Here is a 20,912-nt window from a genome sequence, read left to right as displayed (position 1 = left end):
TTTTTATATAAAGTTTATATAAAGTTTATAAGTTTTTAATAAAGTAATTTCTTGAACATTTGTCACCTGACAAATAAAGTCAAATGTAATTAAATAGTATAGACAGTAGCAGTATTCTCTGCAGAAATGTTCGTCTTTTGAACTACTATACGAAATTCTGCAATTTAACTTTTTGTGAGTCAAAACAGTTACAACAAGAATTCTTTGTAAAAATCAAGAGAGAAAATCAAAAGAGAAATACAACATTTAAAAAGTAGGAAATAACATTAAGGATAAAATATCTCTTCTGTTATAACATAATTAATAAATAATTAATAATAAGTATTAATAATAAATTCAATAAATATATTTTACAGATAGTGCGTGAAATAAAATGTAACTCATAGCAACTCTTTGATACAATAAATAAAAATAAAAAGTCTAATTGATTTCATGGAAAGGATACTTCAATGTATTCACTACTACGTAGTACGAATATATTGATGTCTCTCAATTTGGGGGTTTTATTCCTGAAGATTCCTGAAGAACAACTGACAACAAAAAGATAATTCTATCATGAAAAATGAAAATATGAGATATTATGAGATAAAAGTTATGTATCATCAAAAATACAATATCGTAAATTAATTGATTTTTTTTCATAATTCATGCAAAAATATTTGATATTTTGAGTCGATAGTGTTCAAAATACCGCATATTATCATCATTGTAGTTGTTTCAATCAATTGATCAAGATTCTTTTATTTGAAATATAACAATTAACTGCACAATTTCACTGCCGCTCCATTATAAATTCATCTGCGTATTGCTCTTTAAGACTAGAAAAAAATTAATTGTAAATTGAGAAATTTTATTAAGAGGGGCAGAGAGATGCACGAGAGGCAAAATTCAAACATATGTCCATCAAAATGTACAAATAGCATTAATCTTGGCATATGTCAAGATATAACTGTTCGAAATGTAAAAGTGATTATAAAGGATTATTTTTTAATAAGCGTTTTATTAGCTTTTATATCGCCGTGAGTGAAAAAGAGACAGTGGTAAAAGTACATGCTATCACATAGCGTCGCGTGACGTAGCATTATTTGTCATCTTCAACCTACTTTGCCTATCAGATGCGGCCCAGATGTGCAAATCGAATTCCTATTCAGATAGTTCCGGCTAATGTAACTTTTATATCGCATTTCTTCGGACAAGTAATTTTTTATTCCCTTTCTTCTCCTCGCCATTCAAAATTTTTTTTAAGTTCGTTGATCGCGATATATATTCAAATCAGTAAAATAGCAACGTTAAGTGTATTGCAAAAATAAAAATTGATTATAATATTTTTAATCAAATTTTTCTGATAATTAAATTTTTTTAAATTCTTAAATGGATTAATTTGTAAAGAAGTTCCAATTTAAAAGAAATTATGAGAAATATTAATCCTTTGTTTCGAAGTATATTTATGAAAAAAAATCTTCATTCTAAATTGAGTAAAAAGATTAGATCGAATGATTTATTAGATCTGGGAAACGTGTTATAATTCAAAAACTAGAAACTATACATCTGCGTTCATGTTCCACAACAATACTCCGCAAATCCAAAGTCATAAAATAAAACATTTCTAAAACTAAATATCGTCTCAATAAACTTTCTATGATATTTATATTATATATAATATGCATACGATGTGAATGTTCATTTAATAAATAAATATCATTAACAAGCAATTTATTTTATTGCGTATGGTTTATGTAAAAATGAAATAATTTTTGTATATGTAATAATACATTTTTTTATATTTGTCTATAATATAATAATTATAATCAAAATCATAATCATAAAATGTAAATGCACTGGCAATAACATTAATTTTGCAGCAAATAATATTGCATCATAATTATATTTGTTATGTGAAAACAATATTTCTGTCAATTATAATAACTCTTTATTATTCCAATCTTTATTTTTTTCACTGAGTTAATATTAATCTGTAAATTGAAAACAATTGAATTGATATTTTTCTACGGATTTATGTAAGTGCAATTAATTTCAAATTAAACGCAATTATAATTTAATAGCTCAGAAATTCTATTAACATGGTGTATTTTATACATACTACGTTTAATCATGTACAATCTCTCCGTAAAAGCTAAAGCTTCAAATATCTCATCTTTTTTTAGTTCGTATATTTATAAATTATTTTTATTTATTTATATACAAAATTTGTTTATTTATTTATTTATTAGTTATTTAATTTATTTTGCTCTCTCTTTTATTAGAGATCTTATATGTTTATAAATTACTATATATTATTAAAAAATTATAAATACTATTCATACATTCGCATGCAGTATACGAATAAATATTAAATCGCAATCAATTTCAATATAAAATACAATTATTATATTCATAATTACTGTTAAAAATAATTGAAAATGAATCCTGTGTATAAAATCATTTATCAGAAGATTTCTTTAGTCTTTTACTTGTAGTTTTCTACTTACTGTAAAAGTAAATGAAAAATTATCAATTTTTTTTTATAAATAATGATCTTCTCTGTTAGTTTCATAAGATATAACTCACAGATAAAATTTTCAAATGTAAGAAAATTTCTGAATATTTGAAATAGAAGTTAAATTTGAGTAAATTCTATTAGAGTTAAAATAATGAAAGAAGATTGTAACCATATAACTTTAAGCTTTCGACCTTTCAATTAGAGCATTCTAGAGAAAACTTAGTATCTTAAACATTTAGTAATGAGACATTGTCATTACTATCAATATGCGTTACTTTAATGACTGTGAAAACAAATTAATTGTCATCAAAGTTAGTGTGCTTTGCTAGAGAGAACATTAATTGTTTATTTAACCTGGAAAATTTCGCTAACGATGGCTAACAAGAATTAACGTTGCACTTATTGGGTTAAACCTCAATGCATATCGATGTTATCTTCTGATGTCGTGCAATGTAATGAGAAAAATATTTTTCAATTTCATGCCAACGTCAATGTGCACATTACAATAATGCCTTGGTAAACAAAGAACTGTTTGTCACAAGTCGCGTAATTAGAAGTAATTATTAGATCGACAGTGCACCGAAAAGAACTCGAAAAACTATTACGTAGTATTTAAGTCGAACATTCAAATGTACTGAAATAATTGCTGCTAGTTCGATTGCCGATACAATCATATGATTATAACTCGAAATTTTCTGATTTTCGAACAATTAGAATAATTTGATAATTTCAAACTTTAAATTGTCCAGATCTGTCAGACTTAAAGATACATACGAACAGTCGAAACTTGAATTCAGGTAAAACGACAAAAATTTAATTTTCTAACTCGTTTCCTTCTCATACAGATCCATTATGCTTGCATACGGATTTATCTTCGCGGCTGGATGTTATGCTTGTTAAAACTATCATTTGTCTTTTCTTGCATGTCATTTCGTTCTAACGATATCCGCCAGCACAATGCGTTGCATTCATGGAATGACAACACTAAAACCTGTTCAGCAAATTTCAGACAGATTGAACTTCTCATCGTAGACATCTAACATCTGCGATTTGTTTTTGCTTGATTCTATGATGAAAATGATGAAAATCAAAACATTTTAACGGAGCAATATTTATAGACTAAATATAACTATAAATTTCACCATTTTCACAATCTCTGCCAAACATAATTAAGATTTTATGTCTTTAAATCGTTAATTTTTTCTAATCGGATCACTTCTTGGTCCTATTGTATGATATTGCATAAATTTACATAGTACTCATAATAAATTTTATCGGATTATTAATTTATTTTATATGATTATTAATTAAACTGTTAAACTGTTTAATAAAAATTAATAAATATTCAGTCTGAAATATGTTTTCGTAACAACTACATTTATTAATTATTACATTTATTAATTATTAAAAAACAATTAGTATAATTAAATAAAGCTGATTTGCCATTTTGGAAGAATTTTATGAGAGCGATAGGCAAACTTTCAATATTGTAATTTACATTGAGCAGTCTAAACCTGGACGTCAATTTTTCCGTGATATTAAATTTATCTTTCTTGAGAGAGAAAAATTTCTATTCATAGATACAATATTCGTAAGATAAAGCTCCTAGCGTCATACAGAACGTCAAAGAACAGAAAAAGACAATTTACAGTAATAACGAAACAAATATGTTTCGTTATTATTGCGTATGTTGTTTTTCTACTCTGCAGACGATGAATTGAAATCATGTCGAGATTCAAATCAAATGTTAACTGAAACTTTCTGTTTAGTATCTCAAAAAGAATCATTATAGAGGAACAATTACGCAAAGAAAAAAAAAGTAAACTGCACTGATAAAATATATTTGCCTAGTGAAATAGAGGAAAAATTTTATATTTGCAAAACTTATTCTTCCAAAATTATGAAAATTGCAAATACAGAAATAAATAAAAGTTAAATAAATACAAGAAACGTATAATGAGAAATAAGAAATGTGTGTTCTTTATTTTTTATGTGTTTACTTTTTTACTTACTTTAATTCAAAATAAAAATTAGAAAATTAATTTACATATACAAAAAAAATTTTTTTGTCTTATGCATTTTAACATTTTGTTTTCGATAATCTTTTCAAAGAAGCAAATTTTTTTGAGTTAATAATTATCAATATCATCTATTATCAATAATAGTTAAAAATGAATGTTTAAAACATATAACAGAATAAAAAATAAATAATATAGTCTTTATTATAAAATTGAATAAATAACTACTCAAATAAGTAACAGAAATTTACTTGTAAATTTTTTTTTTGATTCGACTTAATAACTAACATATCAAGTTGTTCATGCAGTTAAGAATAGAAAGCTAGGTATTTGTCACAATTCAGTCGCAAAAGTTGCTTAAAATAAAACAATTAAACACATAATATATTTCCTATTTTCTATTATTTAATCATATATAAATATCTAATTAGATTTCATTATTTCCTATAGAAAAAAAATAGATTAGCCATAAATTTATCAAATTTATTTAGCTAATCGTTTTATTCGTTGTGCTCTGTTTAATCGAGAAGTTTCATAATCGTGCTAAGTAGATAAACCTCTTTTATTATAATCGCATTCAATAGCGTAATTTTTGATGAAGATTTATAGAGGCTTACATATCGCTGGTCATTGTTCAGCGACAATGAAATTGTATAGAACGCGAATACTTAGTTAATCAGGATAAAGAAAAAAAGAAGCAAGAAAGGAGAAACTTATTTCCCACACAATATCCATATCTAACTCCATGCAAACTCGGAACTTAATTTAATTAAGAGGTATCTTGTATATATTATATTTAATAACTTCCATTATTATTTTTTCATTAAAAGACAACATTTACCTATAATTTTTAAAGTGTTTAATAAAAAGATATAAATTCAGAACAATTCTAGATCGAATTTAAAACGTTTTGAAGAGAAATATTGCAGATATACGAGGTTTATGATTAAACTTTGTTTCTTATTGTAGCGATAACATGTCAATGTTTTATGTTACGCAAAAGTTTTGCAACAACAAGCAAAATCCAATAGATTCATCGACACAGTAGTGATATTTTGTGTCGTGAAAGAAAAAATCCCTTATGTTATACTTTTATGAGTTTTTTCGTTTGAGAATTTTGATGTAAACGAAAGTTTTGTATTGATTATATGTATAATATTTAGATTAATATTTAGATACAGTAGATTACATAAAGTACCCTTTCTGTGTAATGAGCAGACAATTAAACAACAATTAAAAATCACTATATTAAACTGCAATGAGAACTACAAGTGCTTTCTTGCTCATTAAAAAGCGGCTTGCTAAGTTTGTTACATTTGCGTATTGATCATCAGTTTTTCTGTTTAAAGGATAAAGAAAAATATCACACGTCACACAAGAGTCTTCGTTAATTACAAATACTTTACATCAAGCAGTGTTGTGACAATTAGCATCAACTTTTTCTACTATTTCTTATAAATTGGTATTATTATAAATTAATATACATAAAAAAATCAATTATAAGTTATTAATTTTAACAATCAAATATTGATAAAATTAAAATTATAAGCAAAAATATTTTTAGAACGTATTGTATAAATAACACTTAAAACTTTTTTATTCATTTGTAAAAATAAAAATATTTTTATTTGATTTATGCTTATCTGCCGTATCTGCAAACAAAACATAAGTTTGATACGAACAAAACATACAAGTTTGATAACGTCAAAATGACTTTATCGTGACTTGTTGTTCTATTGTTTGGGATATAGTTGAATAAACATTTGGATTCAAAAATATAATTAAAAGTAATAAATAAAAGTAATAGATATAATTTAATTGATATTTTTTTATAACATTAAAATATCGGCATATGGCTATTATATGATACAAATACCTAGTTTATGTCATAAATTGTAATTACATATGAAATTCATACATATATAAAACACAACATATGTAATGTATACCTATAAAAGGCGCTCATCGCCAATAAAATTGCTATTTTAGCAAAAGTCATTACTAAAATAGCAACGCTGTACTGATTTTATAAAAAGGTTACAATGCGCACTGAGAATTAATGATTCTGAATAGAATTACTAGGCTTAGAAAAGAGTCGAAGAACATAATTAAAATTCCATGAACGTAATCGCTACGTGCACGAGCTAGACTGATTTATCATCGCGAGAGTGTAAGGAAACTTTTCACTTTCTAAGTGAAATACCTGTGATTATACCGTCATGAGAAGTTTTACGTCGCAATAAACGCTAACGCGGCCTCGACCGTGAGAGCAGGCAGTGTTTCGAAGGAATGCCGGACGAGAGGTATGCCGGTGTCAAGGAAAAGAGGAGGAGGAGGACATCGACTTAAGACGCGCGTCGCCGTATGCGCCTCATAAAACCCAGACGCGCCTAAATGCTATCCCCCTCTTTATACCACACCCCATCTGGACCACCCTTGCGCGACCCTCCACGATAAACGCATCTCATACAGCCATAGAGACCCCTCACGATGTTCTCGTAACCCGCTGGTTCGATCCTCCCGTTGCCTCCGCATTTCGCCGTCTCTTGCATTCTTCCGAGCGAAAGAGATCAGGGAGTCGAAATATATAGGCGGTCGCTCATATGGAATTGTAAGCCGAAAGAATTCTCGCCCCTGCAACGCCATATGGTACCAATGGTTTACGAACACGGGCATCTTGATGTTCATCCGTTAGTAGCGCTGATCGAATGAGAATTATTTGACGTGTAAATAAAACATGTCATTCACGTGCAAATAATGTGGCATCGATGGCAACGATATTAAATATCATTTGTCAATTTTGAAAAATATTCATAATCGATAAATTTAATTATTTGTATTCGCATTATATTAATACTTTTATATTATGAGAATATTATATTAGAAATATCTGATTGTCGAATTATTATTGATTTAACAGTGTAATAAATGATTTGTATAAAGGTAATATATATAATATTTCCTTTTTCCTTTTCATTTCATTTTCAAGCTTTATGGAGCGTAATAAGACAAAAGAACTAATTGCTTCTTAAAACATTTTTAATAACTGCATCATAAAATCGAGAGATATTAAAGAAAACATAAAACTGAGTCTTTATTTTTATCGAATCATTATCATTATCGCAAATGAATAAAAAGAAATGGTAATAGTTTCAATAATAATGAAACTATACAATGAACAATAATTATTTAAGTAAAGTGAGTAATTATTTTAATAAAAATTTAGTGAGTAATTATTTTTTAAATAAATAAACAATAATTTTAAAAAATTATTGTTTATTTATTTAAAAAATAATGTTAATTATTCATAAAAAGTAAACAAATTAAATTAATTAATTAAATTTAATTTAAATAATATAATAAAAAGTTTTACTATAAAAAAATATTAATTGTAAGTTTCAAATTATAGTCTGTTTTGTTAAAAAATTATCTAAAGAGATCTTTGTTATAAATATAATATTTTATATAGGTATATATAATCTAATTTTAAAAAATTACATGCTAATATTGTTTTATTATCTATAATAGAATTTACTTTGACTATTACAGTTGAAAATTAAAAACAGGATGTTGATTAAAAATTTTATATTTATTTTGTGAAAAAATACATAAGAGAAATATTCCCGTGAGATAAATTGAATTCTCTTTGAATTTAATTCGCATTTTAACTCTTAAATTTGAATTCTTTGCCAGTGTATCACAAATAAATCAAAATTACAGTAACAATAGACAGTAAACAATATGTGATCCAGCAATTAACTGGATCACGCAGAATATTACTCTTACCTTAGCAAAGTTAGTCTTTTGTGGTGACTGTACAGCTCGTAAATAAATCGCTAACAATTACAATTTTTATTAAATATTAATAATTAAAAAGCTAGTCGATTAATTCTGCATATTTCACACGTAATAAATGTTTTTATGCGTTTAAAATATTGTAAAGTTATATAAAAAGTTTTCAAAAGGTTTTGTTTGATCTTTTTATTGTCACATTTTAATCAGTTTATTATCGATAATAAATAATTATTATTATCTTTATATCAATCTCAAGAGAAAAAGATATATAACAGAAAAAAAATCAATGTTATATTATATGTTTTTTTACGAAAAGGCGACTTCTTACTGTAATTTTTTTGCTCAATTGTGAAAAATTTAAAAGTAAAATTATGATTTCAAAAACATAATTTTAATATATATATATATTAATATATATATTAATATATATATATTAAATTTTGAATTTTAATTACTTTAATTTTGAACATTAATAATATAATTATTTCTTTTGTATTAATATGATTTCCTAAATACAAAAATTATGATACAAACTAATACTATAACACACAATAATTTCAAAATAATAAATTACAAAATATAAAATTTTATATTTTAGTTTTCATAAATTTATATCGTAGCAAAAAAAATCATTTTGCAAAAACTGAAATTTACTTAAAGAAGTATTTAATTGTAATATACAATCAAACATTTATAAGAATATTTTGAAAAGTTAGTTTGTTAAAGTACAATGTTTTGATCGAAAAATAATGTTACCAGTAGATATTAACATTTTTTAATAATAGTTTTAATCATTGAAAAAAGCTGTCGTCATTTTATGTCAATTAACGTAACAGAAAAAAGTATCAGCTTACAGTGTTCTTTTCATTTCACAAAAAAATCTATTTTAATTAAGCAGTAATCACTAGGTTTTAATAATGATATATAATAATAATTATGATTTTTCAACGATACATGTGCACAATGGAGAAAAGGATTAAAACTATTTTTATGTCGACAGCATTTTTCTCTCACAAGATATTTTCGCATCTTCGTACTAAGCTCATAAAAGTTTGAATGGCTGTAGTACGATCACTCATATTTCACTGATATTTCAAAAGGATTTCTAAACCTCCCTCTTTTTTGTCTCCTTCTTCTTCCTTATATATTCCTGCAATATAGATTATCAAGAAACTAACGCTACAAAAGTAGGGCATTCTCGTTTCGTATAGAGACAACATCGATTTTTCGAAAATAATTTAATCGCCAATATTAACTAGCCAAATTGGTTAGCCAATTGGTCCTCTCTAAAGTTTTCTCCATGCGATACAATTAATAATTTCAAAAAAGGCTTATAAAGATTGCTTTTGAAAATAAAAAACAGAGAAATATATAAAATAAAAATAAATACATTAAAATACAACATGTAGTTAAATTTAATTCATTTCTTAATTTAATGTATTTAATTTATTATATGTACAAAAAAATTGATTATTAAACCTAACCACAAATTTTATTACAATTCGGATAAATATGGAAAATCAAATTATATTAGATATATGGAAAATCAATTATATTAGATATTAATATATAGAATAAAAAGATTTATTTATATGTCAATTCGAAAAATAAATTTGAATAAATATTAAAAAAGTTAAAAAAAACAAAATTATCAACAACCACCGCAATGACATTCAGTAGAACGACATTTTGTATGTAAAAACAATTCCTATTGTTCTCGGGCAACATTATCTCAAACAAATGATATGATCTGAGAAAAATGGAATGAAATTAAGTTAGATTTAACATCGATCCGCCGAGTTTGCAATTTAATCGCGTATCTGTGAGCACATTGATAGATCTGCAATGTATGACATGTAGGGAAAAAAGACATGACATTTTTCCCCTTTCGTCAGTTCAATAAAGAAATGAGATTGGATACTTTCTGTCAATTTTAAAAAATCAGCAATGCTTCTGCGATGCAATGTTTCCGTTCACTCCAGATAAAAGTTTGCATCCATCATTCCACCGCAATGCGAAACAAACTAAAAAATCAATTAAATTATCCTTTTAGCGTCCAACGATATTGACGTTTAAATTGCAACCAAAAAAAGTGCGTTTTTCCTACTTCCTATAAAACATGTACACGCACAATTAATCATAGCATCGAATTTAAAATTTTTCTCCTTATAGTCGAAATGTAGATATTTTAACGTATCTTCAACTAAGAGTTAGTTAGAATTTTAATTGTCGCATTATAGAAATTAATATTATTTATTTAGTAATTTTTAATTATTTTAGTAATTAACATGTATATTATCAATTTATCATGTGTTAAATATATGTACATGTTATACATATAGTGATATACATGCATATTTATAAATGCACATTATACATGTATGTTATTCAGATATTGCATTGCATCATGGCCAATGCGTGATAAAACTAGATGAAATCTGTATAAACTCATTTTGACATAATAACTCAAAGAATAAAAGTAGATAAAAAATATGATAAGATAACTACATCAATGTATGAGTATTACCATAATTTGCTTTTCGTGCATGCTAACATTTTAGAGAATGAATAACGTATTTGCGATATGCCATCGTGAACTGAAATTCCGGTGAATTTGTAGCGAGAATTGGTTCGAATATTCGAGCCTCCGTGACGCAACAGAAATGTGTGTGTGTTAGCAATGATGAGCCATGCGTGGGCTCATAAAAAGAAAAAAGAATGACATGGGTTTATCAATGTCCGTTGAAAAAATATGTGATGTTCGGTATTTTTGGATTTAACCGACCTGACAAATCATTGCGCCATGTCGAGTGGCTGCTGCACGCGGTGATGATGATAGGAATAGATATCTATACCAAAATACGTCATGCTTTTTTACACAATTGGTTTGAACTTACACATATGCTCGCCGAGCGGCCAGATTTGCGGGCCAGAATTGACTTCGATTAACACTGTAGGCGTACAAATCACGAGCACGCAGAGGTCAGCGACACTCAGATTCACCAGGAAGATGTTTGTGCTGTTCCTCATGTCTTTTCCCCGTAACACGACCAACGGCACCTGAGAATTACACGCGAGAGCTACAACAACCGATTTTAAAGATTGATACATCGATAGTGATATGAATTGTAAATAAAAATAGCGATTAAATTCTTGATGTTTCATTGATTGTAAATACAATTGCAACAGATATTAATAAATTGAAATAAAATAATATTAATAGGCTCCAAAAATATGTCTAATACAAGTAAAATACCTATGTGAGCCTCCAACCTTTACAGAAATCTAATACTAATCAATAGACAGTAATTATTCTAAGTAATTAAAAGCACTGTTATTTAATACTTTTTGTATTCCAACATAAATAATTAATTATCATTCAATAATAAATTTGCCAGTATTAGATTTTTGTAAGGGGAATGTTGGTACGTAAATTAAATATTCACATTGCAATAGATGTAATTCGCAACCAATTGAGATGTACTTACCAAATAAGTTAAAGTAAACGTAAAAATTTCGGAATTTAAGTCCTCACAGGCATTTTACTTGTATTAGATTTAATTTATTCTTGGAATCTCCCACTAATATTATTATTTTATTTTATTTCAAATTACTAAAATCCAAATATTATGTAATTTATATTTGACTTTCGCACTGAAGAAAACTCAAATTCAGAGTCGCTTGCGTTTACTTTAACTTCATTTAGTATATATTGGTTACGAATTATATCGCGATATAAATATTTAGGTCCGCTACATCAACATCCGCGGAATTTAACGTAAGTATATTACTTGTATTCGATATTAATAAAATGTAAATTAAAATTACCATTAGATTGCCTACTATCCCCAGGATCATTACAATAATGCAAGTAACCATCGAAGTCGTTCGTATGTAGGCAGGCAGCATGTACAGCGCAGAAGTAGCATTCTCCGACTCGATTACTGAAATTATATAATTACAAGATACTTAAGATCCTTTAGACATATTTCACGATAAGTATCCCGAGTTTTTAATTAATGTAGTACTATCGTTTTACGACTATATAATCTTGAGAGTACCTGAGAATCCATCGAGCGCGCTGTTACCGATCGCCGTCGTATAATAAGACGAATTCAATTCGAACGCGACAGTAGACATCGTTGTCAGCATGTTTTCAAATGTAGAATTAAAGTGCACCTTGCTTTTGTTCTTCCGTTGTTTTTCCGCTGGTCTTTTCTCGTTTTTTAGACTATTTCATATTCTTCCACTATCAACGTATCCTCGTGACATGATACGTTCACGCTATCACGTATTTTCACTTAGGTGGAGGGAGGTATCAGGTAGCTCGCCGTTTGAGTTATGTATTTACAGGTTTTACATACAAGCACGATTATGTCGGTTTCTCTTGCATTTTCGAAGAAGGAATTTTAATTTTAATGTCGGTAGCACTTTCCGTCGTGCCGCGACAATTTTCGGCATTGGAGTTTCGTGTGTTTCGATGACGGATTGTCGTGTGTTGGGTTGCAGCCTGAGAAAATCCATTAGGAATCGCAGGTGCGCAATAGCACCACGGTGTTTCGCGACGCGAATCCGGCTTACCGTTTTCGTCTGTTTTAAAATAGCCACCACTTTCGCCGATTTGGAAATGTTAAGTGACATCATCAAGTCTCTCGTCGCGATACAATCACCATTAATTATCTCGATACAGTGTGGAAAGCTCTCAACGAGATAGCGAGAATTTGATCATTTCGCAAAATGATTAGCTTCTTCATTTAAAACGGGAATTCCAATGGGAATTAATGCTTTGATCGGATAGATCAGAGACGGTGAAAATGTTAATTTGCAGAAAGCTTTGGACGAATGTTTATCTTCTATAATTTTGATGAGAATTCGCGATTCGAGGAAGCGTATTCCGTGTCTGATTAACATTATTAACTTTCTCACACTTTAGATATAGCTTTACTTATGAGTAACTTTAACAGAAAACTTTCGTTTGTTGAATGTATAGTCTCATTCAAATAAAACGATATGTATTAAATGCTTTTACTGCAAAACTTTTTTACCGGATTGAATTAAAAAAAATATATTAAATTTATTATAAACTAATATTAAATTTGTTCAGCAAAGCTCCTTTTTGCATTATCTTCATAAAAATCTTAAAAATAAAATTCTATTTCCATTTCTGCGTAATTTCTCATAAAAAAATTACTTATCAAGTGTTAGAGACGAGTTAGAAACAAGAATGCTCTACAGCAATATCTCTAGCGTCTCTCGAGTTCGCCAGAAGAATCATCGAAAGTTTAAATATTTACCATTCGATCTTAAATAGAATTCACATTTCCATTATCAACAAGCTACTGCAATTGCGCAAGCATTCCGCATATTTCATATTCAAAATCTACGATTGATCAACATACGTGATTAAATTCGCGGTAACAGGATTCTAGATTCTACGAGCAATTGCTTTCATTGACAAAATACGTTCCATGTCATTTAACAAAAATTCTTTCTGGTACAGCAATTCCAATATCGAACAGGATTGCGCAAATCAACATTGTTTGTAATTAATGAGAAAACCGATTCAACAATCTCCTAGAAGAGACGAACTTAATGAACTGTCGGCTAAGTAACTAGTAAGACTTTAATCATTTTCTTAATTATTTTTCTTTCAAAAATCAAACTTTCTGATCTGACGATTAATTCAATTCTAATGGATCGCCAATTCAATCTGCCTGGAATCGATAATTTATCATCAATTTATTAATTTTAAGTAATTCAATCAGATCACATATACTCGCTATCGCATTTCCTAGAATTGAACATGATTTTAATGTTGTAGGCTTTAACTCTTACTTGTTTTATATTAAATATGATTTATTTTGTTTCTATCGAGTATGGACAATTTGTACATCGCACAACGAGATGTCACTCACAATTTTGACGCAAATAAATCCACGATTGAGGATTCACTCAGATTAGTGTATCCATGTTATCGAATTTCACGCAACGCAACGTTTCGATTGTAATTCTCGTCAGGTTGCCTTCACAGGTGGTTCGAAACATGTTCCTTGCTTATACACAGACTCGTGACTTCCGTTTCAACGCCCATCGACAACTGCAATTGATTAAAATTAAGATGGCATTGCAGCCATGCGTTTCCTGTCATCATCGGTCCGTCAAGCTGCACGTGTTAGAAGGAACCCGAACCGTGCAAATAGTGCCGGTAAACTGAATGGAACACGGAACTCAACTGGCCACAAACTCTCGAATGCGCCTCCCTTTCGTCGAGAGCATGCGCGCTCTTTTCATCATTACAGTATTTTTTTTATCACACGTGAATCTGTGATAATTAATAAATTATCATCATCTCTCTTTTTAAATATCATAAAATATATAACTAGGTAGAACTTAATTTAATTGTTATTTCATAACATTCATATTAATGTTCTAACAATTTTCCCACATAAATTTTCAAATTAAAATAATTGCGTGCTGTTCTATTATGAAGCTTATTTTATACTTTATTATAATATGATTTTAAGATAAATGAATTTTAGTCTAAAAAATTGATTTTCCAATGTAATTAGTGATCTACCTAAAATTTAAAAAAATTATAATAATAATTAATTAAATAATTTTGTTTAAATTAATTATCTAATAGATTATATTTATTAATTCTAATTTTAAGTATGGATCATTAACAAATTTAACGAAGCAATTCAACTTCATTCAATTTTTAGACATCAATAAATCAAAATAATTGTTTTAAATATTGACATTTTAAATATAACATTTTATTATTATTGTTATTATATTGTTCATTATAAATTCATTTATAATTATTAATTTCTGTATTTTTGTATTTTTGTATTTTTATAGAAAGAAAGAGAACTTTCAAAAAATTGGGAATTTTTCAAAAATGGCAGAATTTTCTCTTTTAAAATGAGACTCCACTCTAAAGAGTTTAGAAAGATAATTATTATTATTTCTGTTCCTTTTTTTCATGCCAATTTCTCATATTATACCTTTTATGATATAGGCTAGTAACGGTTATACTAAAGTATGAAAGAAGCGGCAATAAACACGGTTCCGTATTAGGAAACCAAGCGCATTCCATTAAATCTCTCGCTGTCAATCCTCTCTGTGCGCATTGTAGTCAATTTGGGACATTCTTATGCGCCTCGCTTTGAAGCAAAGTGCGATGAAGCGACGGCACGCATTATTAAAGGCAATTTATTTTACGAAATAAATTGTCGGCGCACACACATCGCAACTACTATATTTTTTAATTTCTTTTCAGAAATGATACAAGTTGAAAAGTACAATTGCAATCTAATACGAAAACATAATTGTTATTAGATTTTTATATATATATATGAAGTATATAAATTTATTGCATTATATAATGCAAAGTATATATAATCACAAAAAAAACATTTAAAAAATAAATTTATATTTACAATTTTTTATTAATGAGAAATGCACTTTACTTATTAGAATTGTTTTTAAAAGATTAAAAAATGCGGCATGAGATAAGAAATTATGAAAAAAATTAAAATATTTTACAACTGATTAAAAAAAATTGTAATAACTTTGGAACACTTCTTATATGTAATTTAACGGAAATATTAAATATATGTAAAAATAAGAAATAATAATAAAAAAGATGTATTCTGATCATAATAATAGAATTAATTATTTTTCCAACAAAAATTTAAATTAAATAATTAAAAACAAACTATACTTTCTCGTCCATATATTTTAAAACGCTTTGAATTAACAGCATCATGAAATTACAATCTTCGTTGCTTTGATAATTAAGAAGTATCTTCATCACAAAGTAAGTGTATAAAAATAGATCTTTGATCTTAGCAACATCAATTAGAGCTTGCACTATTAATTATGTATATATACATATATATATATATATATATATGTATATATATATATATATGTATATATATATATATATATATGTATATATATATATATATATATGTATATATATATATATGAATATATGTGTATATATATGTATATATGTATGTATATATATATATACCTCTTTGTTAGGAAACTTTCATCTAAAAATAATTTTCAGATGCAATGCGGATCTGTGAGATTTTGAAAGTTTATTTAATACTTGTAGTATGAATAATTCAACTAAAAAACTCATATTTTGTGTATTTTAATTGACAAATATCTTAAAAAAGTATAAAACTATAAAAACTTATTATGTATTGTTGCAGAAATCTATTATATAATTATTTTGTATTGTTTAGTTTTAATTATATATATATGCATTAATATTTTATACTATACATTCTATCTCGTAATTTTGTTACACTTATACGTAATAATATTATAATTAATTATTTTACACAAATAATATCTGCATAATTGGCTCGATTAGTTATGTATAATAAGTTTGTCTGATGAATAAATTGACTAAATCAGTCTTATCAACTATTTATATTTACGATACGTCCACCAACGCTACATTCAATGTGCTTATACAAATAGAAATCTAGCTTTTTCGAATAGACATGCGTGTCGCCAAAACTCATGCGGCACAGATAACTAACGATATAATTTCAGTGATGCATATGGATTTAAATCAACCGTTGGAAAAGCAGTCTACGTTAATGCAGCAGTAACATGTTACAACGTTGCTGTTGCAATATTAATGCATAACGGATGTTTCCTCTCATTCCAGAATTTTTGATACAAATATCAACTGATCTATTTTCTCATGTCTTTAAAAATTTTAAATCGATATCTGTATCAATAATTCTCGAATGATAGAAACAGTCTGTTACACATCAATACTGCAACACCAATATTGTAGCATGTTACTGCTGCATTAACTTCCTATTGGCAGTGAAATTTTCATTTTTCATCCTGGATCTGTGAATTTCAGTGCAGATTTTTATATTCTTCCGGAGTGTACAAAATTTGAAAAAATTTTCTTACATACTTATAAAAGCTTTAATAACAATCTTTTACTGTCATAAAAATTAGATCGCATTTTATTTATTTTATATTTAAATTTTTCTACTAAAATTCGCATTTAAAATAACGACTGTGCTTTTAAATTCAATATGGTTGGTAAAAGGTTAACAATATATAATGTAGAAATACTAAGTTTAACAACAGTTTTTAACATTTTCTCTTCTTTAAATTTCTCATATTTGTATCAGTTATAATATTATTTTCTTTTGAGAAACATTTATATAATTACATTCATTTGATCTTTTCAAAAAAATTATCTAAATTATATTATTATGAACTGACTTTATATGCAATATTATACTTAATAATTATTTGAGTGCTAGACTAACTTTTATGAATATAATTTTAATCACTATCCTTTACAAGACGGATACTGAGTTCTCAGGACGTTCTATTTCCGTCCCACGAGATTTTAAGGACGTCTTATAGAAAGTTCCAAGGATATTCTGAATTTCAGTATCCTGAAAACGTTACAATTACACGATGAGAAATCTAATCAGCATCGTAGACATCGTGTATCATAAACTGTCACGTCAACATTAACAGATTTTATTTATCAATATATCAATATAGAAAGACGTCAGTGACGTTCATGTTAAACTAGGTCACATAATCAGCGCCAAATTCATACGAGAAATTCCCCGGGATTTCGACAACAATTTACAAATTCCCATGAGTCTGCTGCGTATATGATACACGTAGGTTTCATCATTCGATAAGCTACTGCGTTTACAAATAGCTCTGTACGATTGTTTTAACCATCGCAGATGTCTGAAAAATGGCTCTCTGATAAAGCTTGGTACGATTCGGCAATGTGTTCATAATAAATGAGACTCGTTAATCACGCATTCGTTTTCGAATATTTATTCATTTATCCGATCATTCATCCTAAAAAAACCAAAAAATTTTGTTCTTATCCTAGTTATTATAATAATATTAATCCTAGTTATTATAATAATATTAATATCAATTCATTAACTTTTGTCATAAAATTGTACAAATGTATAAAATATATAAGAATAATCTCTCTTAGTTTTTCTTTTTAGTTTTCTACCTTTGTTGATAAACAAAACCTTTTTTATTTTTTGTAATATTTTTTTAATTTTTTAATTATAAAAGTTTTATAAAAAAAAAGTACTTTAAAAAAAGAGTAACTGCATTCTCTTCCGCGAAAAGAAGGTTAAATCTAGATATAAAGGATATTAATAGTATTATCACATCTTATTTTTTTAAATACTTTTCTTACTCGATTTCACAATTATATTCTTTTGCTAAATAAATCCTTCCAGAAACTAATTAATACTAGCCAATTTAATACTGAAAGACAATAATTAATTACTTATTTTAAGTATTAAAAGCATTGTTCAGTATTACGAATAAGTAATTAATTACCGTTTTTCAATAATAAACTGACCAGTAAGTTAAACTGATCAGTTAATTTGTGTAAAGGAAATGAAATAATACTAAAACAAACACTATTATTCTCAATATTAAGCTATCAATTTCCAATTTTACTTGTTTTTAAAAAGTGGAAGTACAGACCAAGTGGAAGTACAGTCTAATCTATACATATATGCTTGTACATTGTTGACGTAAGTAGGATCAGTGAATATCTGTGCTTAATTGAGAACGTGATGATATGTGTATGTGACAACAATTCATTCAAGCTATCATTAAATTTTGCATCGCGATTATTTAACATTTTAACTGTGACAAACAATAAAATACTTCTCAAATTGTCGATAAATAAAACAGAATTGCACTATAATTATGGTGTATTGTCCCGATTTATTATTATTTATTTGTTTTGTATTAATCGACATAAAATAATAATGCAAATTAAAAATGAAAAGTTTTCATCGATAATTCATTAAAAAGTCTCATTCATTTCATTATATTTATATAATATCTATGTATAATCTATATATATAATAATATATATATTATCTCTGAGTAATCGGATATAAAACATGTTATTCTTTCAACAGTTTGCATCCGCGGATAATGATCGAAGAGATGATCAATGATTGCGCGTTTATTCGCGAAGAATGCAGTATTCTACTTATCGCCGATCGCCTAGTCAATCAATCTTAGCATTGCCACTTGAGCGGTTGATGAATAATACGTAGGTATATAACGGGGAGAGACTCAATTTCTCCATATTGGGTCACGCGCATGCAACACTCCGATCTCTCCAGCCAGCCGTGGCGCTTCCACGGCTGAAGATCCGTTGCATGTCGTTCTTGCTAAACGGCGCGAAAATTTTTTTATCCGCATGCTAGTCGAGTGTGCCGACGGCTAGAGAAGCAACAACAAAGCTCGTAAAGCGACCCGATTATGCCGAGCAAAGAAAAATGTCGACGCGACAGTTATAATGAATGACAGCGAACGTAATTCAACGGTTTATCCATTAACCTCGTTTAATATTGGAACGTGTAATCATAAAATGCATTACACGAGAAGTTCAGGACAAAAATAAATCTGTAAGAAATCTGCTTTAAATCTAAAATTTATAAATGTATAATAGTTAAAGTCGCATGCAGATTACCTATGAACTGACTTCATTCCTACTCACTTAATAAAAACATGTAATTAATGTTTTATTGCATCTTGGATGGATTCATAATAAGACTATCGACAGTGAAAGCATTCACTTGCAATATTACGTTTTTTTTTTGTTGGAAAGTTTACACAACGAAATCTAGGCCAGTCTTCACGTTTCCGGTCGATTACAGATAAACTTTCGCGAGCATTTGTCAACGTTAACGTTGCGGAGGCATCGCAATGTCGCAGCCGAAATCAGAAGTCTCGCAAAAGAGTTACGACACGAAGATACTGACACTGATTTTTACGCGTGTGATCATTCAGCGATGCGTGTGAGAAGAGCGTTAGTTAAACGGGAATACACAGACCGGAATGGATGACTTCGCATGTCTGTCTGCCCGTCATAACTCTTGTCCTAGAATCTCAGGGTGATCTAAAACTAGTATCTTTTATTACTTCCATTAAATATTTTGGAATCAACTTTATTTGTTTTATTTTAAAGCATTTCATATCTTTTTCTTAACTTCTTTATTCAGATCAAAATTTCTTATTGTTAGTAACATTAATATGTGTTCATTTTTCGCTAATATTCGTGATTGTAATACACTTGTCCTGAATCTATCCTTTTTACGAGCCAATGTCATATTTCAAATGTGTTGTGGAACACGTGATGGCATAAAGAAGTCATAAAGTAAATATTGAACGGATCGGAGCCAAAACTAGTAACAATAATTTATCGACATTTGTGATTTCTTGCGATCGAATTAAATTACTTGCGATGATAAAGAAAAGAAAAATAGAGAGAAAATAAGAGAAAAAAGTAAAAAATTATTATATTAATCTAATATGTAAAATGTATTCTACATGCATATAAAATTTTTTATTTATTTGCATCTTCTTGCAATACTTTACCCACAACTCTGTTTCAAATATCGTTAATTTTGGAAGTGATCCACTTTAGCTCCATTAGCGATATCGCAAAATTGCAATAAATTTAGATTACGTCAGCGACAAGTTTGAAATATATGTGAAGAAGTGAGATAATTGACATCCTTATAGAT

The 20,912-nt window shown here is 27.8% G+C and overlaps 1 protein-coding gene across 1 annotated transcript in view; it reads right to left on the bottom strand.

Annotated features, from left to right (window-relative positions):
- The window catches only part of LOC105622311 (growth hormone secretagogue receptor type 1), a 40,580-nt gene extending 28,115 nt beyond the window's left edge, over positions 1 to 12,465 (bottom strand). The window contains exons 1-3 of the mRNA XM_012203730.1: positions 12,375 to 12,465; positions 12,142 to 12,257; positions 11,211 to 11,373 (exon numbers count right to left, since the gene is read on the bottom strand). Coding sequence (XP_012059120.1) covers positions 11,211 to 11,373; positions 12,142 to 12,257; positions 12,375 to 12,465 — 370 coding nt within the window. The remainder of the gene's footprint in view (positions 1 to 11,210; positions 11,374 to 12,141; positions 12,258 to 12,374) is intronic.
- Positions 12,466 to 20,912: the final 8,447 nt, after the last annotated feature.

This window comes from Atta cephalotes (assembly GCF_000143395.1).
Source record: "Atta cephalotes unplaced genomic scaffold scaffold00043, whole genome shotgun sequence".
Taxonomy (NCBI): Eukaryota; Metazoa; Arthropoda; class Insecta; order Hymenoptera; family Formicidae; genus Atta; species Atta cephalotes.
Note: the sequence above shows the minus strand (reverse complement) of the source record. Positions and strands in the feature narration are given on the sequence as shown.